Source organism: Musa acuminata, chromosome BXJ2-6, assembly GCF_036884655.1.
Source record: "Musa acuminata AAA Group cultivar baxijiao chromosome BXJ2-6, Cavendish_Baxijiao_AAA, whole genome shotgun sequence".
Lineage (NCBI taxonomy): Eukaryota > Viridiplantae > Streptophyta > Magnoliopsida > Zingiberales > Musaceae > Musa > Musa acuminata.
Window position 1 is genome coordinate 44,280,472 of NC_088343.1, and position 22,172 is coordinate 44,302,643.

The 22,172-nt window shown below is 39.1% G+C and overlaps 3 protein-coding genes across 5 annotated transcripts; 2 read left to right on the forward strand and 1 right to left on the reverse strand.

Moving 5' to 3' along the window:
- Positions 1-2,047: 2,047 nt before the first annotated feature.
- Positions 2,048-4,940, forward strand: LOC135615897 (uncharacterized). The gene is made up of 8 exons (XM_065114981.1): positions 2,048-2,187; positions 2,301-2,383; positions 2,522-2,560; positions 2,648-2,700; positions 2,789-2,852; positions 2,945-2,987; positions 3,074-3,121; positions 4,430-4,940. The coding sequence occupies exons 1-8, from the start codon at positions 2,098-2,100 to the stop codon at positions 4,667-4,669; spliced, it is 660 nt and encodes a 219-aa protein (XP_064971053.1). The 5' UTR covers positions 2,048-2,097; the 3' UTR covers positions 4,670-4,940.
- Positions 4,941-5,524: 584 nt separating this feature from the next.
- Positions 5,525-15,301, reverse strand: LOC135615896 (cleavage stimulation factor subunit 50-like). 3 transcript variants are annotated; one of them, XM_065114979.1, is made up of 15 exons: positions 15,089-15,301; positions 14,822-14,988; positions 14,650-14,733; positions 14,466-14,578; positions 14,184-14,256; positions 13,188-13,271; positions 12,944-13,030; positions 11,541-11,611; positions 9,194-9,245; positions 9,017-9,074; positions 7,357-7,457; positions 7,123-7,277; positions 6,643-6,751; positions 5,887-5,943; positions 5,525-5,812 (listed from the first exon to the last, which is right to left on the reverse strand). In XM_065114979.1, the coding sequence occupies exons 2-15, from the start codon at positions 14,918-14,920 to the stop codon at positions 5,657-5,659; spliced, it is 1,299 nt and encodes a 432-aa protein (XP_064971051.1). In that variant the 5' UTR covers positions 14,921-14,988; positions 15,089-15,301; the 3' UTR covers positions 5,525-5,656. The 3 variants fall into 3 exon arrangements, with proteins under 3 accessions (XP_064971051.1, XP_064971050.1, XP_064971052.1); XM_065114978.1 differs by having other exon boundaries at positions 14,822-15,301; XM_065114980.1 differs by lacking the exon at positions 15,089-15,301 and having other exon boundaries at positions 14,466-14,568; positions 14,822-14,847.
- A 3,590-nt stretch (positions 15,302-18,891) lies between these two features.
- On the forward strand, positions 18,892-21,742 carry LOC135615898 (UDP-arabinopyranose mutase 1-like). Its single transcript, XM_065114982.1, has 4 exons — positions 18,892-19,350; positions 20,383-20,633; positions 20,728-20,896; positions 21,184-21,742. Exons 1-4 carry the CDS (start codon positions 19,018-19,020, stop codon positions 21,520-21,522), a joined length of 1,092 nt encoding a protein of 363 aa, XP_064971054.1. The 5' UTR covers positions 18,892-19,017; the 3' UTR covers positions 21,523-21,742.
- The last annotated feature ends 430 nt before the right edge of the window (positions 21,743-22,172 follow it).

Consider the following 22,172-nt stretch of genomic DNA (forward strand, 5'->3'; position numbering starts at 1 on the left):
CCCTTCTCCTCACGGCCACCCAGGCCTCCGCCGCGATGTACTGGTTAGCTCGCTGGAGCATATCTGGTACCGTGGTGGGGGGTCGCTCCACGAAGGACTAGAGGAATCTGGAAGGTCGCAGGCCTATCATAAACGCCTGCAATAACAGAGAAGGATGAGCGTACGACAACCTCTGGATTTGTGTTGTAAAGCGATTCACAAAATGGGAGAAGGGCTCGTCCTCCCTTTGGTTGAGTCCGAGGAGCAGTGCAATGGATGGCTTTGGCCGAGCGTAGGCCAAGAAGTTAAGCTCAAAGTCTTTGACAAGCTGACCAAAGGAGGTGATCGTCCTGGTCTTCGGACCGCTGTACCATGTGCGGGCTGGCCCCCTCAGAGTCATGGGAAATGCCCTGCACATCAAAGCGTCAGAGGTTCCATATAGCGCCATTTGGGCACGGAAAGCGGCTACGTGGTCCGCTAGGTCGGTGGCACCGTCATATGCATCTAGAGAGGGGAGCCGGAAGTTCGGGGGGACTGTATGATATTGTATCTCGGGTGCGAACGGAGACCCTTGGTGTGTGTCCTCCCCGAGCTCTCCCTTTGACTTGCCAACCTCCTTCTCCACTTCGTCGAGCCGCTGACTAACAAAGCGTAGCTGGGCTCGCAGGGAGTCCGTTGAATCCAAAGACAATGCCTCGGGTTCCGGGCGACCGCTCGGGTTTGCCATCACTCGATCCCCGAGTGGGGCCGATCAGACCCGAGGTGAAGTGGGGAGCTCCGGAAGTGGCGTGTGGGCCCGAACGGGCGGCTCCTGTTGCTGCAGTTGTTGGATCGCAAGCGGGTGCGCCGGATGAGAAACGAGCGGGATAATGGTTTGCACCATACCCGTCAGAGCTCGGACTTGATGAGCGAGGTCCTGAAAGGTCTCGGATGACACGGGCGACGGGTCGGCTAGGGCTCCTTTGGGCGGCGACCACCCCGGGTCATTGAATAACCGCCAATGGTGCTCTGAGGTCACGGCGGGGTGCTCAGCTCGAGGTTCTTCACGCGGGGGGTGTTCCCTCGGAGCTTCGATCTAGTGTGACCCCTCAGCCGCGAGCTCGTCTGAGTCAATCGGGCGATCCCTTGACATTCGAGCCCTCCTTCTAGCGCCAAAATGTTAGTGTCAACAACCTTAAGCCGTGGCCTTGGAGCCGACACGGCTTGGTTCGGGTCCGGATGACGGGGATCTCCCTGGGACGTTCCTCGAGACTGCTGAGGTGGCCGACTGCGGTGGTCCGATCAGGACGGGGTCGTCGTTTCCTCCGAGAGGGGGCTCCTCGCCTGGGCGTCTAGAGGGAGGCCTCCACCTTCACACCTGCACACAGGTCGGGTCGGGAGAGCTTGACTCGCCCCCTCCGACGATCAAGTCAGTGAATAGTCGCAGAGGGTTTGTTGGTGTCCTCTCCTTCTTTTCCGTTTAGAATGCGATGGTATTTATAGGGAAGCTTACTGTTTCCTGATGTGCCCACTTGCAGGGGGCAGACTCGTACTCCTGGTAGCGTCTGACACTGGTGTTGGCGTGGCGTGAAGGACCGAGCCTGAGCAGGATATTTAATGTGCCTCGGTCGACATTCCGGTCTGTTTGACCAAGTGGTGTCGGGTCAACCGAGGCGTCATCTAGAGTAGCCGACGTCAACCAGAGCAGCCGACGTCAACCCAAGTCTTATCGCTATTATTACCCTTATCAATTGAAAACCAATATTAATTGCTCATCATTAAAATAAAACCATATATTTTCAAGATTTTATGAATTTGACAAGGATTGCATCATATAAAAGAGTTGGAAGAGTCACATAATATAAATTAAACTGTCAATATTATTCCACTTACAACCATCTAAAAATTAAGCTAAAGCTTGCAAACCAAAATGTAAAATACACATGAAAAATATATTTAAAAAATTTAAAAATTAAAAGCGCTTTGCTTCCGATCGGGGCCCAATTCGGTTGATAACAAAGCCCAAGATTAGGCCCAATAATAAAGCTATTTAAAGAGGCTTCAGAAGATGGGCCTCCAAAACGCCACCAGTTCGAGTCCTCCTCGTTAGGCTTGGCGGCGGCGGAGGAGAAGTCGAGCATGTCGTCGTCGTCGAAGCGGCAGGGGCCGCCCAAGCACCAGAACAAATACGCATGGAAGCCCAACGCCGGCTGCAAGATCAACGAAACGGTCCCCGCCCTTCTCTTCTCCTAAGCTCCATAATCTCGTAACAAAGAGTCTTCTTTTCATTTTTTTTTTTTGCATAAAAGCACGAGTTCTACGGATGGCGGTTGATGTGACAGGAATTGGGAGGAAGGCTTCGCCCCTACTCGGCCGTAAGCGGGGTCTGCCCCCGCTGCAAAGGGCAGATCGATTGGAAGCGAAGGTCCCTGTTTGTTTCCTTCTTCTTCGAAGTTTCCTCTGTTATACCCTTGGACTAGGGTTTATATGTGGTTTTATCTGATGGAATTATTTCTTTATTAAAAGAGATTTCTTGAAATCATTGTTGTTCTTGTTTTTGCAGATATGGCAAGTATAAGCCTATTTTGGAGCCCGCAAAGTGGTATTTTTCTCTTCACTTTGTGAAATATTCCTCTTCTTTTTCCTTGTTGCATGTGATCTGCTAAGTTGCTTTGTGGCGGTGAAATAGTCAAAAATGTGGGAAACGGACTGTCCGGCAGGCTTACCATAATGTCTGCTCCGGTTAGTAGTTCACATTTCTGTATTTTCCTTTTTATTCTGTTTTTGAATGATTTTAGTGCAATGTTGTTTGATTCTAATTTATGTGCAGCGTGCTCGAAGGATCTTGGGATATGTGCAAAATGTTGCGGTAGCACCAATGAGATCATAGGAAGGTCATCCTTCTATTAATACCCAACATTTGTTTCATTGTCTCTTTACCTAAGATTTTCATTTGTGGAACTCATTATGAATCACTGAACTGTAGGGATGTCTTAGAAGCGGAGTCTGAACGCAAGACACTGGAGGAGGTCCTTTTCATAAATCAAAGAAAAAAATTCCATTCTTGTTTTAATGCATGATTTGAAATAAATTAAGTTTGGTGTATATATTACAGGCTATTAAGAATTCTCGGGAAAGAGATCGAAGGACTCTTCTTCGCGCTGTAAGGACTTCACTCTGTAATTAATAGCATGCATACCCTTCATAGGTTGTATGTTTTACTCTTTCTCCTTGGTACATAAAAGTCTTACTCAGCTATAGGAACACATCAGTTGTTGTGCTTTGTGTTAAAATGAGCTTACTGAAGAAAGAATGGATCACAACATGTGTGTCTTACTTGGTCCAGAATGAACTATGAGATGTCCGTTAGGCATGAGAATGCTATCGGATGCATCTGCTTGTAAATTGAAAAGATTCATAACCTCTCAACTTCATCCTTTAGTCTTCTATTCGAACACACATTTAATTTGCATTCCTTTTTCTATTTTATTACATGGAACCATGATATGTCTGCTTGCATAGAGCTTAATTGTTACCTTTTTGTTTCCCATTTGATTTGCCTGTGAATGGTGATACATACTGACTGTTGTTAAAGATAAGGGGTTGAGAATGCAAAACTCAACATAATTTATCTTTCTAGGTACCATATACTTTCTACATCCCTTTAAGGTTTGACACTTGCAAATCCCATAAGCTATTGTTACCTGTCTTCAGGATTTTTCCCTGTGGACAAACCATATCAAATCATTGGATTAGAACATTTCATATGGCAGGAAAGTCCACATTTGTCAATATTCAAATGTTGGCCCAAAACTAAATGGAACTTAAAGAAGGAAAGATCTGGTTAACTCCAACAGCACTATTTTTGTTTGTATAACTTGCTGTCTCCAGCATCGGGAATTGAGTTGTAATTGATCAATTTTATTTCTCTATGTTAAATGGAATATAAATTAGGGTGGTCAACTGAGAAGCAAAGAAATGTAGTGTAAACCAAATGGTGTGGAAAGAAAGAAAACAATCTTAATTTGAATTGAACTTCATGTTTTGACACTATGAGGGTTCAAATTTTAACCTATATTTACATTTTTCAGCATTATGAATTGTGCTGATACTGTTTGAATGTTCTACTACAGAAACTCTCTACATTAAGGTTTTCCTTCTATTAGTAGTTTCTAAAAGTTGGAAAACCTTTTTCATCATTTATTTCATCCGTATAGAGATAGAGAGTTTGTTCATGACCCTCTTTCCTGAACATGGATCTATATCTACATTAAGGCTTTCCTTCTTTTTCATCAGTTCTGATTTTATTGTCAAAAGAAATAATTTGCTTAACTTGAACTAATATACCATAGTCATTATACTTAATTGTTCCTACTTTATCAGTCTTTATGCTTTTTACATATGACTTATTTCTTCCCTTCAGACAGTCCATAATAATTGCATGCTAAGTACTGTCTTTTACTGCTACCAGATGAACAAAAATAGGACTGGAGCTGGGACAACGATTCCAAAAATTGGAGACAGAAGTAGAGAGGGAGATTTGTTTCCTGTTAAAACAATTGATGAGTATGCTGAACTTACAAGACATCATGATAAAAATAATGATGAGGATGAAGATGAGGACAAATGCGAGGATAAGGAAGTGGATGGTTATGAGGTCGAGGATGAGGAAAAGGACTGGAATGAGGATGAGGATGAGGCTAAAATGTGATTGACATCAGACTGAATCTTACAAAATTATGAAACAGGAGTTTGACGTCAGCTGAAGCTTACTGAGTTGCATTACAGGAGTAACTGTAACCAGTGGATTCTTACATTTTTGTCGATTTTATTCACCAATAAACTATCACTTTATAACTGCTTCCAGATATAGAAATTTTTTGTTTGTACTGATATATTTGTTGTATGCACTTATTAGAATGTTGAAGATGCTGAAGATTGTTTTACTACCTCTTCTATAAATGTTAAAGAATTTGCCTGCATCATTACACATTTGAGAAATGTCAGACATGACCTTTATAGATCAAAATTGATGAGGATCGAGTGGTCAATACAGTGTTATTGTTTCATGATTTCATCATTCAATCTTATGTATTACATGGCTAACATCTCAAACCTTAATCTGCATCTTTAAAGTCAAGCAATTGGATCTTCTGAAAGGACAAAAGATGCAGCCACAATTGATGTTATCAAAATATCTAACAATCTACCTTTTAAAGATATTTCTGAAACATCTGAGGTTTTTTATGTAGGATGTATATAACTAACGGGTTTGTGTTGGATGCAATGCATTATGAGATTCCAAAAAGGCTAGAAACAGTTTTAACAACACACCATGATGTAAGATTGCAAAAAAATTGCATCTCCATGATCTTTCAAGCAAGTGAAATAGCTTTTTGGGATGAAGAACACCGATATTTGAAGAACATCACAACTCAGCATGATATGAATCATCACGATCAGTCCACTTATTTGGACAAAAAGCTGCTACTATAGTGTAGAAACTTATCGAGAGGAAAGCAGTTTACAACACAGGTGATTCCGCATGTTTCATGAAGGAGAATAATTAGAACAGAGAAAGTAATGTGCCATGCCCCTTGTTATTTGTAACCAGTATTATATCTCCTGGTTTTGGATCCCCAGTTCAATAGTTTACATAACAAATCGATATGCTTCCATGTCAATAATTTCATGTTTCTCAAGGGATTTCCTTCCAGAACCTGACAGACCTGTCATTACCGCAGGTAACAAAGGCTGCCTCTGTCGGAGAGTGCTCGATCCACCGGGGGGCAGCTACATGATTAGATGGCCAGATCGCAACCTTCTCAGCAGTGAGCGCATCCCAAATAACCACCTGTACAAAATCTTATTTCGATAAATTTATCAAATATGAAACAAGATGCAATCTTGGTGAAAAAGACAACTGACCTCATTACTTGATTCATCAATGGATAGAATGAACTCTTCAGTGCCATTGAAGACAGCCTGCAAACAGATAATGGACTAGATTATTTCTAGACTATATTATGTTATATAGAAATATTAGTCTTCTAGTGTAGAATGGAGTTACGAGAGAGCTGTTCATTCTTATGACACCAACTTTTTGGTTTTTAATATCAGCCATTGGATCATGATAATCATTGGATACTTTCATGTTGTTAAACAAGCAAAAGGCAAAAGTAACACAGCAAATGTCTTTTCAACAAAAAAATTGACATGGGGCAAACTTTGTTTTCAGCTGTGAACAATATTTAGTCACTATACAAACTCTACCAGGAGAATCTTTAACATAATCATACTTCACTACAATTATAAATTGGAGATTAAGTCAATTGTAAAAAAAAGACAATAAATACCCACAAATGCTCGTCAAAGTGCTATTTCTATAGCCACTTAAAAGAACACTATTCAAAGCCTTCAAAAGGTGAAAAGATAGAGGAAAAAGTTTGAACGCTCAGTTTTCCCTTCAGTATCGTTTTAGCACAATTGATGCATACCAAAAATTTCTGGCAACAGAAGACAATATAGGTATCTTGCAGGAAAAAGGTCACTAGAATCTGGAACACAGTATTGGTGTTTATAGAGCTTCCAAATTTGACAGATGTAGCACATCTCTCTACAAATTGAAGCATCCAGATTTTCATGCAGTACCCAAAATAAAGATGCAACAGAAATTTAGCCAACCTGACAACGAAACTGCGTGTGCACCGCTCCCAGGTATTGCTTGAGTAGTCTTCCAGTGCCTACTTCCCACAATTTAATGGTAGAGTCCTTTCCACAAGAGAGAATGAACCTAGTAGAATAACACGGTGAAGTGAATGACAAGAGAGGAGGAGGAGAAGCTTAGATGACAGAGTTATTCTTCATGTAAGGTGGACCAAATAATCCAGCTTACTCATGTACAGAACTCTCATTGCTACATAAAATTTAGGTTAAGTCTGCATTAAGTCTTCATATTAGATCTCTACATAAAAATGTGAATAAGCAATCACTCCAAGATATTCTTCCCAAATATCAAATGTTTTGCATATTATTTAGTAAAAAGAACATGCATATTAAAAAATTCAATTTATTGAAGGCATGAACTTTTTAGAACTAGAAACATAAATGGAAGATACAAGTAGATTTAAATGAGCACGGGCACATGGGCATGACATTCTACACCTTTGATCTTTTGTAAAACTTGCACTTGTAGCCTCCATTAACCCATGTGCACCAACTATGGGTCGGACACATTGTGCAGTAACCCCATCCCATACACGAATAGAACCATCTTTTGATGCTGTCACATACATACTGCCAGTTGACGAGTATCGGACCTACACAACAATGTATATATTATTCAGGCCAAAATAGAAGACCACTTCCTTAGATGACTCAAGCCAGAAACACCCATGCCTGGTTGATAGCAGCTTTAGCATTTAGGTCCTGAGCATTTGCTGTTAAGTAACACTTGAAAGTATTGATATCATACAAATGAGGAATTGGATGATCAGTCCCTGTGGAATTCAACAGATTCCCATTTGTCACACGTGGTAATTACAGCCATGTTTGATTTAATTGAAACTTCTCATATAGAAAGCTTGATTTTCCACAATGCGCAAAGTGGAGCATAAAAAAAATGAGATACAGAAATATTATAGTGCAGTTCTCTACATGAGCATAAGAAGAACAGAAACAGCTACTATAACTTCACTTTAGAATCAAGCATGTTCACATATAAAGATAAGATATGCACCTTTCTACATAACTAAATAAGAACAGAAACATCCATTGTAACTCCATCTTGGAATCAAGCATGTTCACATATAAAGATAACATGTGCAATTTTCTACATGAGTGTAAATTAGAACAGAAACACCTACTGCAACTTCTTGTAATCATGCACACCATTCATCCAGTGAGAGAATCAAGTTCGGCTTCCATACTGTGCAAAGGAGACAGTCACTGTCTATGGACACAAAAGTACAAACAGAAAAGATGCAATTCAGAACAACTACAAAAAGATAACTTCTTGTGTCTATGAATAAGTTGAGATGCAGAATGTATATCTCCAGGTTTAGATCAAGTCTTGGTCAGAATCAGATTCTGAGTCCATTACTTCTAGGTCCCATAAATTAAATTAATTTTTAAAAATGATTTGTAGTGCCCATTACATCTGGGTCCTGTAATACTTAAGTTCGGCTTCCATACTGTGCAAAGGAGACAGTCACTGTCTATGGACACAAAAAGTACAAACAGAAAAGATGCAATTCAGAACAACTTCTTGTCTCTATGAATAAGTTGTGATGCAGAATGGATATCTCCAGGTTTAGATCAAGTCTTGGTCAGAATCAGATTCTGAGTCCATTTCTTCTAGGTCCTGTAAATTAAATTAATTTTTAAAAATGATTTGTATTTAGTACCCATTACTTCTGGGTCCTGTAATACTTAATTCCTATTGTGGGTAAAGAGTGAATTTCCTAGTAAAGAAAATACTTGTCCACAAAAGTTGGCTTAGATTTTTGTCTATGAATCTAGGTGAAGTAGACAAACAAACAGTTACATGGTAAAGAAACTAAAAGAAAGTTGGTTTCATACAACTATGAATTTCCTAGAATAGGAGATAGTTGTCCATATAAGTTGGCATAGATTTTTATCCATGAGTATAGGTGAAGTAGATAAACAAATGGTTATATGAACAAGGAAACAAAAAAGTAGTAGGTTTCGCATGATGTTTTGATCAATGAAGATAAGTTTCTTACCAGTGGCATCCTTTTCTATAATCTCTTGATTATAATAATGCCTTCTTAATAAGGCATTCCTAGATCCATAGAGATGGTTCAATTTTTTAGTTTTTAAGCTTCAGATAAATATATCACAGAAAAATGAAGGTCTATTCCTAGATTATAGACAGAAAATAAAACTAGCCAAAATGTAGTGTACTCTGTAAAGACATACTAGCATCTAAGCAAATTATAACTATAAGACATAACAACCACCATATGATTTCAATGCTAATCAGCAAAAAGATATCCAAGAAATGCATAGCTAAACATTAGAAAAATAGAATAAGAACCTGCCAATAGATATTCCCCAGAAGGATGAAAAGAAACAGATCTCACATTGTGAGTGTCCTGTGCGCACAATGATACAAAAGAGGACTAATTCATGTCACTGACTTCAAGCAACTGAAGAAAGAATCTTAAATGCCAAATTGCTAGAGAACTTAGAAGTGTAGGAAAAAGAACAGAACCTGGATAACTCTAAAGGCTCTCCTTGCAACTGTTTTGGAGAAATCAAAAAACCTAAAAAGAGATTATAGGCTGCATTATTATACATATAACACTTGGAGGCCATAAAAGAAATAAATATGGAAATAAAGACGCATATTGAAGCTTCTCTCAATAGTTTATTTCTTACAGAGTGTGCTCCATGAACCCTAAAACAAGGTTTCGAATACCGGTCAGTATGGAGCATACTGACCAGTACTTAGATCCAATCATGTGGTCCAGTAACAAGTGGTATAATTTTTTTGTTATTATTTTCAGTTGGTAACCGATGGTACAGGGTGTATACCTTCAGTATAGTGGTACCATACTCATCCAGTAGATCACTGGTTTCACTGAAACCAATATTGGACCAAGATTTAGAATCTTGCTTAAAGGTGCCATGTCAAGATGCAGAATTCTATGTGCTCATACCCGGGACTTGCATGCTTAACAGTCCAAATATTAGGTATTCTACTTTCCCATCTATAGAAGTCCTTTCTATCAATAGGTGCAAGGTTAAGATGTTGCTGCAATTCCTCATTGTATAGACAAAAGACACAAAACCAAAATAATGAATTTCAGGTGACTCTAATGACGAAAAATGAACTTTATGAAATTACCTACAGAAAATTCTCATGAACAACCATACCTTTCTAACATTTAGATGCAATCAATTCCTATCATTCCCAATATCAGTTGCTCAAAGTTGAATATTGAGCCCTCCAAAGTTTTAACAACAACAACAACAATAAGACCGTAAGTTTCAACTATTTGGGTTAAGACCTTTTGCCGCTATTCAGATTTGTAAAAAGTCATATATTTAGTTATGTTTGGAGTACTTAAATCTTTATTTATAGATTCTATTAAAGTCCTTTAATCTTACTATACCTCTCCTAGTACCATTAACATTAATCATTTCACCTCTCCTGTATACTGTTTTTAAAGGTCTCCTAAGAACATGCTCATACCATCCTAAACGATTTTCTCTCATCTTATTCAAAGTTTTAACATCAATAAAAAAAATCAAGAGAACAAAAAATGAAAAAGAAAGAAGTCACCTAATGCGTTGGATTAAGGTTCTTCAAATCAAAGTTCTAAATTTCGATCCACAACCATTACTGGTCAGTGGTCACTGGGCGGAGCACTCTGATACAAATAAGATAGGGCATAGCATATGTCAGTATTGCCCCATGCCGACCAAAAGAATATGGTGGAAGTGTCAACACATACCAGAAGAGATGGTAGAGAAGGAGGAAGTGTTGGCACATACCAGAAGAATATGGTGGCGATGCATACCAGAAGGAAATGATATGGTGATGTGATGGAGAGGAGAAGAAGGCGATAGTGACACAGTGGAGAGGAGGAGAATGCTACGGGTAAATAGGAGAAGGTGGTAATAACAAGGTAAGGAGGAGGCCGAAGGGAGAAAGAGATCGCTTGAGAGAAATTGTGCAAAAGAAAGTAGAAAAGAAAAAAAGGAGATGGTTGTCTCACAGCTATCCAAAGTTCTGGTGTAGGTGGCATGTCGTAGGTTTATGGCTCGGTACACCAATAAATACTGTAAGACGATTATAAGGTTAGACATGTTTATGATTTGGAAAACTGGAGGAGTAAAGTTTAGCCAAAATGAAAAAAAAAACTGAGATGGACGTGTGAGATTATCATGTATGATAAAACAATAAATATTACATGTGTAAACAATTAGGTATAACTGCAATAGAGAAGAAAATGGGAGAAAACCATAAGTGAGGCCACTAGAAATGATAAAATAATAAATTTATGTGTGGACAATTAGGTATAGTTCTATTAGAGAAAGAAATATGGGAAAACCATTAAAGTTGATATGGATATAAAGGAGACATATAGATGGCCCATTAAATGAGGTGTCAATGACAATAAATGGTACAAACCTGAAGAGTGATTATTAACATTGTTGTATTTAGAACTAAATTATGAGAAAAGATCCATGTGGCTGACCCCAAATAGTTGGGACATTACAATTGTTGTTGCCCAAGGTTCTCCAAAGTTGAATGCTTACAAGAGAAAAACAACCAACATATCTTGTCTTCTTTAATGCATACTAATTATAGTGTGACACCATAATGACTCTTTTTATCTGAAAAGTTCAGGAATTGTCACTTGACACCAATCGAAACAAGATTATTGTTAACCAGCCATGATTTGAAAAGATGCCCATGAAGGTTTTGGAATAAGAAAATTAACTAGCATAGAAATCCATTCATGCATTAATGATTACACAAGGTACAGATATGCTGATGCATATTCATGCATATGTATATGAATCCAACAAACTACTAGCAAAATACATACTTTATTGTGTTGTCCTTTGCCCCTGATATTAATACTGTACTTTGTGGATGGAAATCTAGATCATTAATTGGCTGCAAAGCATCAGTAAGCTTCAATCTCTTTGACAATTAACATATCAGGAAAAGACATTTCAATCAAGAACATTAGATACCTTTCTACATGTCCATCATCTTTAGCAAATGCCAACTATGTATTTGAAATAACCTTAAATAATCATATTATTGAGCATATTTTTTGTGGAGTAATTCACAATGATTGGACCAGAAAAGAGAGACATAAATCATTATTTGACCTGTGGTGATATCTATGAACACAAAAGAGAAGCAGCACAATTAACAACATGATTGTTGCGACAATATGATTGTACAAGCATTATATATACAAGTCCATAATACACACAAATACAGTAGTTATGTTACTCCTATAAATGTATTTTTTAAAAAAATAATTTGTGAGGCTTCTAGTTTAAAATGTGAAAACAGGAAAGGAAAATAAAACTAAGAAAGGCCTAGTGATTTGGTAATATCATAAAGTAATAAAAATCTAGTCACTGGAACAAATATATCTGTTTAACGTTTGCTAAACAAAGAACTTATACCAGAATTCCCAGTCTATTGTCTGGCTAGTTTTCAACCTACTCAGTCTCATTATATACACATGAAGCAAAGAATGCTCTAGGCTCAGAGGTACTGTCTACATGTTGATATCACCTGAAGCTTATAAAGGTACTTGGATTATGGCGGTACTTAGATCTGTTTGGTCAGCTAAACAACTTGCCAGAGACCTAGGAGCAGAGCATGTCCAGCAGACGGGAAGCAGCTCCAAGTAACTAAAAAAAGGAGAAAATATTTGTTTTCTATCTCTTCTGCTCCTTTGTGATCTGGGTAATAAAAATTTTGTCACGGAAACAACATCTCCACCTATAGGGATAATGTGGATGCTTCCCAAATCCTACATTGATGGAAGCTACATGCACTAGGTTTGCCTTTTTTTCTTTCTCATTTTCTTACAAAATTAGTGTGGTGGATCTTAATAGAAAAAAATCATTTAGAATAATTAAAAGATGCTTGTACAGAATCTTGCAAGTAATTTTATTTTCATTTGTCCCCTTTAAGTTATCATAAAAGGAAAAAAACAGTCTATTAGTAATGTTATTTCAAATGGAATAAAACGTCCTAAATCAAGATTTAAAATACTGCCTGTATTAATAGATATGGGTCGATATTTGCTGCTCTGAAAATCAACAAGGGACTATTTTGGTATGGGTTGTACCAATCCATATGAGTACTGTAATGATCAGGCCACCTACTTATATTGACAACACACCAAGATTTAAATCTTGCCCTAACCGTTAACAATGTAACTAAGAGACAAACTTCTAAAATAGAGTCAACTGGTGTAACCTGTGAATGATCATAGAATGTCCGAATAACAGGCCTCACTGGACCATCCCTGGAATCTGCAAGCACCGCTTGCTTCATTTTCGAAACCTGTAAAAAATGATAGCTTAATGAAGTCAGAAGGCAAGCATAAAATAAAATAAAAGCTCAACTGCAAGTAACATTTGCCTAATCTTAAAATCTGTATGAAATGACAGACTAATGCAATCTAGCAAACCATGCAATTATTCAAAGAGGAGGGGTGAACCTCAAATAGCTTAATAGATGTGTCTGAACTTCCAGTTGCAACAAATCGCCCATCAGGACTAAACCTTGCACATCTAGCAAAATTCTACAAAGACAAAACACAGCACATTGTCTCCTTCATTATGTCCATTTAAAATAGTCATAAAGTTCCCAAACAATAATAAACAAGAAAATAAGTGACCAAACATGTCGACTAAAAGAAATTGCCAAGGTTCTTCCTACATGTAGGAATGGACAAACAGGATAGTACTGAGACACAACATGTTATGATCCAAAGACATGACGATCATGACAACAAGGTCACAGACTAAGACAAGAAAGCTTACGCAAATCTGTGACAATAGAACAAAGAATTAATGTTTGAGGGAGTGCATAAGGGAAAGTTTAAAGATTGGCCACCAAAAGAAAAAAATACATAGCTGTATGATTGGTAAGCTGTTGTACAGTCAAGGCCACATGATCTACACTATGGTAAGAAGTGCTAACTGAATTTGAGTCTGAAGGAAAAGGAGAATGAAGGAGAAGGTACGACAAACATGGAAGTGAGGATGGGTTACTTACACAGCATGTAGCCCTCAATTCAGGCAGGCAACAATACAAGACAAATTGAGCCAGCCTACAATAGGATACACCATGTGATGGTTCTATAGTCAAAAACATAATACTAGGAATGGTCATGCATGTAACCATATTTCTGTTCCCAGAAGTGTATTAAAAAATCAAGAGAGGTAAGACACCATAATCACAATAAACCGTGTCATGTATTCAAGTATATATTAATGATCAAAGAAGAAAGCAGTCTGTCATTATCCATGCCTACATCTCCATTCACGTAATTGTCTATACGAGAGAACCATGTGGTCTTTCTCTCAAGGCCTGTTCAATCTTTCATTACTTCTAATATAATGACACAGTATATCTACTAACTATGCTGTCAGTATTAACAAATTCAACATCAAAGAACTTGTCTTCATATCATCAAGTATCAGCCCCATACCTTATGCTCCGAAACATGTCTTGTCTCATGCTTTGGGAAAGTCTTGGATGAACCTTTTGTCTCAGGCATGGTACTGAGTAAACAGAAACATTTATATCAGTAACCACAGTATGATAAAGGCATTCATGATGGTAAACAAGGAAACTACAGGTTGAGCCAGAGTTGCAGACCACAAACCAGACACAAACATGAGCTAAATTATTCATTTGTGAATAAAATCAGCAGTAATTTTCATTGTTGTATGCAAGTGTCATAAGCAAAGGGCAGCATAAAAATAGTCACCTGAAATCTATGGCTTGGGTTGGAACAGGCATCGAGCCAAGTAAAACCGGTATCCCTGCAGCAGACGCAGCTGAAACTCCCCTTGAAGCCTCGTCCCTCTCAACTGCAAGACCCTGTTGATACATCAGACTCCTAAATCTTCCTGATGTGGAGGGAAGCACGATGGCCGACGTAAAACTCATACCTTAGTAACCAGTTCAAGAAGCCTGTTTGCAGGTGCGTCTGTGGCCAACGGGGTCATCGTGGCTGAAGCAACCGCCATTGCAGCCTGATACACGAATTAAACCATTTCAAGCAGTTAACAGGAAGGTGTCGAAAGTGTGGCCAAGATCGACGAAGAAGGAAAGGAGCATTGCCTGATGCAGATTGTTGTCACGAAGATAGGCAACGATGAAGGCGTTGACCTGACGGACGAGCTTACCCTCCTGAAGCGTCTGATCCAGGCTCGCTTCCATTTCCCTGAAAGCCGCACAAGCTACCGCGAAGCAAGGTCTCTATTCTCGAAATCCAAGCCTCCCACGGGCTAAAAGATCGATTTCAGTGTCAAAATCCAATTTTTTGCCATCTAATGTTATGCTTGCTCTACAACTGGAAGCAGGAGTTTCGCGTCTGCCTATAAATACCCCGATTCCTTCAGCCTTTGGAAGTCAAATCGTCGAAGCCGCACCAGCAACTGCACTATGCTTCACATCTATATCAACATCTCATCCAAGTTTTAATCGAAAGCGGCGATCGCGACTTTGGTGATTTGAATCCGTCGAGAAGTCTCATTTTCTAGAACCCTAATTCTCTTCTCCACCGAGACTTCCAAACCCTCCGCGGGTAGCGAACCCTAACTCGCGCTCGTCCGGATAGACACAGAGTGTGTGTGGGGTGGGGCCCGCCTGAGTTGGTGGGACCGACTTCGTTACCAGAAGAACGAACGAAACTTCGCTTACCCTCTTTCAAACCAAAAACATTTTTTGGGAAAACGTTTTTGTAATTCTGAAATCACAAACGCTGAGCCCACTATAATAAATAGCGGCGTTACGAGTTCCCCGTCGACGATTACATACGTGCGAGGAGGTCAAATGACACGTGCGTTGGAGATATCGAGTCGAGGCACTCCCGAGAGCAAACCGGAGCGATCGAATTGAATCCTCTATCGACTCCATTAACTTAAGGGCGATTTTTTTAGAAAATATCTATATTTTTAGATTTTTTAATCGATATTCTCATTTTTTAAATAGTATCTGTAATTTTAAAAATATCTAAATTATCCCTTAAAAAAGTTTCTATTTTGTTATAATATTTTATCTATTATAATATTTTTTTGTCTGGTATAGTACTTTTACCATCACGATAAATAATACTATGTTTTTTTAAAAAAATATTATAAATAATTAAAAAACTTTAACCTTAATCAAATTAATTAGAAGTCTAAAATATTATATTAAAATAATCTATAAACAGTAAATATTATTAGAAGAAAATATCATTAACGTCTTGCTCATGTGGTTTAAACTCGTGTGCGTAAGAATATCCGAGATGTCTCCGAGATAGAAATATCATACTTTTTAGATAAAAATATCATACTTCTAATGTAAAAATATTATATTATTGGTGTGAAAATATCGTACTCTTAGTGTGAAAATATCCGAGAGGGATTTTTTAATATTCCAAAATATGAGTTTGAGTAGTTCAAGAGAGCTATACTATTTTCTTGTTTTGAATATATTTTTATACCTCAAAGATAACAAAAGAATTTATAATTACCTTCCTATGTTCCAAAATATTAGTGGGGAGTCATTCAATAAAGAAAATATCTTTATTATTTTCTTGTTCTCAAGGGTAACTAAGGAAATTTGTAATTATCTTCCTCTCAAGTTAGGCTCATGACTTTCTTATAATAAAAGGAGAAAAAAGCTTATAATTTTCTTCATTGTTATAATAATAAATGAGAAAAAAGCCTGTGCTTTCTTACTTTAAATCTTTGTTAATGATGACTTATATTTCAGGTAATAATCATCTATCAGTTAATAGTAGATTTGACCAACGTAACATGAAATGATGTTGTATTATTTTTAGGAAAGTCGCTCTTAACTTAAATTATTAAATTTAAAAAAAATAAAAAAATATTATTATTGTTAATAATAATAAGCAAGCCAAGAGTTTGAGGCCCACGAAATAGGCTCGGCCCAGTTATTATGGGCCAGCCCACGATTATTAATTTGAACAATATTCCCTCATTAATGATAATTGTCTTTAGGGTTTTACAAAAGATGTGATTTTGTTTAGTACTTGATTACTTTTTTTTTTCTTGAAATAAGTGTTCATAGCAAGAGATGGAAATATTGCAATGGTAGAGTCATGAGAATAGTCATTTTCTTATAGAAAATAAAACTGTGTATATTGATTCTTCCCAATTTTTATATTGACACCTCTTATGCTATATTATATTGGATTAATTTTCTGTTTTCTCTCTGATCACAAATCAATAGCATTGTCTGTCACTTGATTTTGACCTATCTTTATATATATATATATATATATATATATATATATATATATATATATATCATATCTCCTTGCAAGTCCATTTTGACCTATCATGCCATGGTTTGACCACCATCAATTCATTTTTCATGCAGATTTGTTCTCAGAACCTACATTTCAAGAACCAATAATAAATATTCTGACTAAACAACTCTATTAGATACAGAGTTTAACATAAGCTTATGTCAAAATGGCCATGACAATATACTTAGCCATTCACTAAAAATCATGGCTTGGCTACAATATACTCCAATCTCTTTGACTCTTCATGCCCACAGCTAATTCACCTCCAACCAACTCTCATGTTCTTCATCTTACAGTCTATGTTCGTTACATGTATAATATCCTCATCTCTCTCAAGTATATCTCTGCATGAAATGCTGGATGTGGAAGAAGAAGCTTCCAACCTTTGCGGTGCTGCATTGAAGCTTGTAGCTGGCCATCACCGATCAGGACCGACGGAAGAACGCGGTGGCCACCCATGACACTGCCTTCCACCTGCCATTGACATTTCACTTGTCTTTAGCTCACTCCTCCAGCTGTGATAGCCCATTTTGGCCACTCCTTCGACCCTAGTGTTCCTCAACATGCAAAGCATCTTCTTTTTCCTTCACTACCAAACTTACTATTTGTCCCCTTTCTTTTCTGTGTTAACTCAGATGGTTGGTGTGACAACATGCAAAGCAAGCTTCCTTCTTTGAAGCCATGCAAAGAGAGATCCATTAGTTAATTACCTTTTGTTTTCTTTAATGCGCCGGCCGAGGCAGGAAACATGATTTGTTCCACTCGTAACGAAACATGTCACCGCCACAAACACCGTGTGGGCGAGGAAGTCATGTCCGCTGTGTGAGTCAAAACAGGCGCTCTGCATCCAGGAGTGCCCGTCGCAGACTATCATCTTCATCTTCATGTCACCGTCTTCCTTCTCCGTTCATTGATTCCTTGCAGTGTCTCCTCGTGACTCAGTCAAGACTGGCAACACAGCACGCCCTAACAAAGTAATATCGCCTCTCACGTCACATCATACTGGTTAGAAAAGTAAACGAGGTAGGCAGAAGTAAATGGTGATGGCGAAGGTCTGCAGTCGACTTGATCAGCCTCCATTGCCTCCTCACCGAGGCCATGTTAGGTGTATCTTCTTCCTTCCACCAGGAGAAGAGAAAGAGAAAGAAGACAGGATGCATGTGGTTGGTTTAGGTTGATTTGTACAGTGAATCATTGGAAACAGATGCACCTCCTCGCACAGTTGACTTGGTTCACAGCCATCCCCTCCTGACCAAGTCCAAGTTAGGCATGTCTTCTTCCACCCACCATGAGAACAGATGGAGAAAGAGTAGGAGATGAGGCTGTGGTTGTTTCTTTTACAAGGCAAATACAGTGACGATATAATTATAATTTCGTCTACTTTAATATTAAACATTTCATATAGAAATCGTGGAGGATATGCAACAATAATAATTATATTAAACATTTTGTATAGAAATTATGGAGGTGAGAAACATTAATATGGAATCTTAAGCGGAAGGAAACATGTAACATATTTTTCCCCCAAACTTGCCCAATAAATAACATTTGTCTTCGTTCGCCCACCGCACTTCCCGGAGGGCGTCCTGGACGGACCTGACGTGTAACTAAAGTCGCGACCCATAGTGCCTTCTCCTGGACTCACCACTTACCTCTCGCGACACGAGTCTCCTAATAATCGTAGCCTGAGTCGTGACATTCAAGAATGGGTCGGTTCTCGTCCTCCGACCCGCGACGCCTCTGTCGGTCCATCTATTTCGTCGTGGTCTCTCTCCTCGCCGCACGGATCGGCGATCGATTCGCCTCCGATGGTCCCGCACGTGCCGACACATGCCCAGCGGTTTATATAACCCAATCGGGAGTGAGATCACTTCGATCCCAAAGGGCAAGGGAGAATAAAAAACGCATCTTTTTCCTCTTCTGTGAGTTCCTTGTGCTTCTTGGATCGAGATCGATTGATTAGATCTGATAGGAGAAGGGGGAGAGGAGAGAGATGGCGGGGAAGGAATCGTCGTCGGTCCCGAGCACGCCTCTGCTGAAGGATGAACTCGACATCGTGATCCCGACGATACGTAACCTGGATTTCTTGGAGATGTGGCGGCCGTTCTTCCAGCCGTACCACCTCATCATCGTGCAGGACGGGGACCCGAGCAAGGAGATTAAGGTGCCGGAGGGGTTCGACTACGAGCTCTACAACCGCAACGACATCAACCGCATCTTGGGGCCCAAGGCTAACTGCATCTCCTTCAAGGACTCCGCCTGCCGCTGCTTCGGCTACATGGTGTCCAAGAAGAAGTACATCTACACCATCGACGACGACTGCTTCGTAAGTCATCGCTAAATCCATCAGGAAACAACTCTTCTTATCTTCTTCTTACAGATCTGGACTTTGCGAGTCGTTCTCTTAAGAGATTTAGGCGTCCGTGAAAGAACGGCGCGATTTTAAACTTAGCTTGCGCACTTACAATTTCATTCAAGTATACAAATTTGGCTTTTTTGACTCAGAACCCGCTTGTGCACTGAATTATATGGCTGTGTTTTGGATAGATCTGACCATCTGCGGTTGATTTCTCAGAATCTCTGAGAGGAGGATGTGTCGGTGATCAGCATTGACCTCAACTTTGAAATGCATAACCCAAAATAGATCTAGTTATTAGCGTAGTGATACAATAGCATATGGATCTGGGTATATTAGTGTGGAAAAGTTAATGTGAGATATCCAATAGTTGTTTTATTTACACTCTCTTGATATATTTTAGTTTCATGTATATATCATCATAAGACTGTTGATCCTTCTTTTATCTTTTCTTTTCACCATTCCATGTGGGTTGTAGCAGGTTTTACTTGCTTGATTTATACCACTGGTATTCCGGCAAAATTACTTTCAATTTATTAGTATAGCTCATGGACTTTGATTTTCTTTGTCTCATGTAATCATTTCCTTTGCACAGTTTGTAATCAAATGTTATAATCATCATCTGTTTCTTAGGCTTCAGGTATCAGATGATCTTTCAAGCCTCTAGTTGTCATCTTTTTAATTTTACAATTGGCCACTCAGATACCAATGTGATATGTGAAATAAGAAACAGATAATCTTTTTTAATTTTACAATTGGCCTCTGGAGAGCATGATAATAAGGTTCTCTTCTACATGCCTTCCCTGGTTTGTGATCTCAGGTTGGTGAAATTGAACACATCTGATATTTTTGTGTCATAATAATACAATTAGCAGGTGTTTTATGCATGAAAAGTTTGGATTGTTTTTGAAAGATCTGACCTCTTCGTGTTCTTTAGTTGCTTTTGCTTCTGCATTTGAGCTCCCATGGTCCTAAATCACTGTCAATTGTCATCTTAAATAGGTTGCTAAGGATCCCTCTGATAAAGAGATCAATGCACTTGAACAGCACATCAAGAATCTGCTATCCCCATCCACTCCATACTTCTTCAACACCTTGTATGATCCCTACCGAGTAGGTGCAGACTTTGTTCGTGGGTATCCTTTCAGCCTCCGAGAAGGTGCTCCGACAGCTGTTTCTCATGGCCTTTGGCTTAACATTCCTGACTACGATGCTCCCACACAGCTTGTCAAGCCTCGCGAGAGGAACTCCAGGTAACAAATGCTGTGATATCTGTGGTTACTAGACATAAAGACTCTACATTTTTACCACAAACTTAGTCTGCAACTGCTGTCTTGGGTTTATCAGGTATGTCGATGCAGTTCTTACAATCCCCAAGGGAACATTGTTTCCAATGTGCGGAATGAATCTGGCCTTCGACCGTGACCTCATCGGCCCTGCAATGTACTTTGGACTGATGGGTGATGGCCAGCCTATTGGGCGCTACGACGATATGTGGGCCGGATGGTGCACCAAGGTCAGTCTCTCCGCTCAAATTCATCCTTCTAATCTGTTATAAAGCACAGATCAATTGTCATCTTGTACTCTCAGATCAACGATTTTCCTTTCTGTTTTCTTCTTCTGGTACACTCAGTTTCTCTTCTTTCCTTCATGCTTTATGCTGCTCTGAAGCATCATATATCAGTTTTCAGCGTTTCTCAGTTCTGATTTCTCTTTATACGAGTGAAGATCTCTCTCTTATTGTGCTCAGGAACTGCAATTATTCAAGCAGTCCAAATGACATCTAAATCCATGAATTTTCAGGTGATCTGTGATCACTTGGGACTGGGAGTCAAGACTGGCTTGCCCTACATCTGGCACAGCAAGGCCAGCAACCCATTTGTCAACCTGAAGAAAGAGTACAAGGGGATCTTCTGGCAAGAGGAGCTGATCCCCTTCTTCCAATCTGTTGCCCTGCCCAAGGATTGCACCAGTGTGCAGAAGTGCTACATTGAGCTGTCCAAGCAGGTAAGAGAAAAGCTTGGGAAGATCGACCCCTACTTCACCAAGCTTGCAGATGCAATGGTTACATGGATTGAGGCTTGGGATGAGCTCAACCCATCGGGAGCTGCTGCCGGAGTGGCCAACGGCACGGCCAAGTGAAAGTAGAATAGCAAGCTAGCCATATATCATATGTTTGCTTTCTCAGTAGTAGTGTCATGGATTTATGCTTATTAGATGTGAGTCTAATTTATACTTTTTTCCTCCCCTTAATTATATTTTGGGCTTTCATGCCAAGCTTGAGATACATTCTTGCAGTTGGGTGATTGTAATCTTTTTCATACTTGATTTGACAATAAAAAGATCTATATTGCTTTTGGAAGCAGTTGGGCGTCGCTTCAGCATCATGGTACCCCTATGAGTTTTCTTTTATCGCATGCACAACTTGGTACGACAAATATGATCTCAAACATTTTAGGTGGAATAAATCTAATCTAGTTAACATACCCATCTCTTTGTTCCCATTTCAACTCAGCCCATTGTTAGATAAATACCAGTGGCAACAGAGTATGTATGAGCTCAATCCCCAATAATTTCACCAAATATCTTTCTGTGATGCATACAAGTTTGACTGAGTATATTGGGCAGCGTGAAACGTCCAACTATTTCAACATCTTAGATCCTGACAAAACAAGACAGTCATACAACATTCTTCGGTTGTCATCTTGATCATACAGCCAAAATTAATCATCTCAGCACTCTGGCACAAGCAAGAAGGTCGAGTGTCATACTCCAAATTCAGGCCACATCAT

What these genes read in the sequence shown, in the direction of transcription:
- LOC135615897 (XM_065114981.1), top strand. Translation starts at nt 2,098, where the DNA reads ATGTCGTCGTCGTCGAAGCGGCAGGGGCCGCCCAAGCACCAGAACAAA. An exon ending in ATTTTGGAGCCCGCAAAGTG is followed by an intron (nt 2,561 to 2,647) that starts GTATTTTTCTCT and finishes GCGGTGAAATAG; the next exon opens with TCAAAAATGTGGGAAACGGA. An exon ending in ACCAATGAGATCATAGGAAG is followed by an intron (nt 2,853 to 2,944) that starts GTCATCCTTCTA and finishes ACTGAACTGTAG; the next exon opens with GGATGTCTTAGAAGCGGAGT.
- LOC135615896 (XM_065114979.1), bottom strand. Translation starts at nt 14,920, where the DNA reads ATGGAAGCGAGCCTGGATCAGACGCTTCAGGAGGGTAAGCTCGTCCGT. An exon ending in CATCTATTAAGCTATTTGAG is followed by an intron (nt 13,031 to 13,187) that starts GTTCACCCCTCC and finishes CATTTTTTACAG; the next exon opens with GTTTCGAAAATGAAGCAAGC. An exon ending in ACACGCAGTTTCGTTGTCAG is followed by an intron (nt 5,944 to 6,642) that starts GTTGGCTAAATT and finishes ATCTGTTTGCAG; the next exon opens with GCTGTCTTCAATGGCACTGA.
- LOC135615898 (XM_065114982.1), top strand. Translation starts at nt 19,018, where the DNA reads ATGGCGGGGAAGGAATCGTCGTCGGTCCCGAGCACGCCTCTGCTGAAG. An exon ending in CCATCGACGACGACTGCTTC is followed by an intron (nt 19,351 to 20,382) that starts GTAAGTCATCGC and finishes CATCTTAAATAG; the next exon opens with GTTGCTAAGGATCCCTCTGA. An exon ending in CCTCGCGAGAGGAACTCCAG is followed by an intron (nt 20,634 to 20,727) that starts GTAACAAATGCT and finishes TGGGTTTATCAG; the next exon opens with GTATGTCGATGCAGTTCTTA.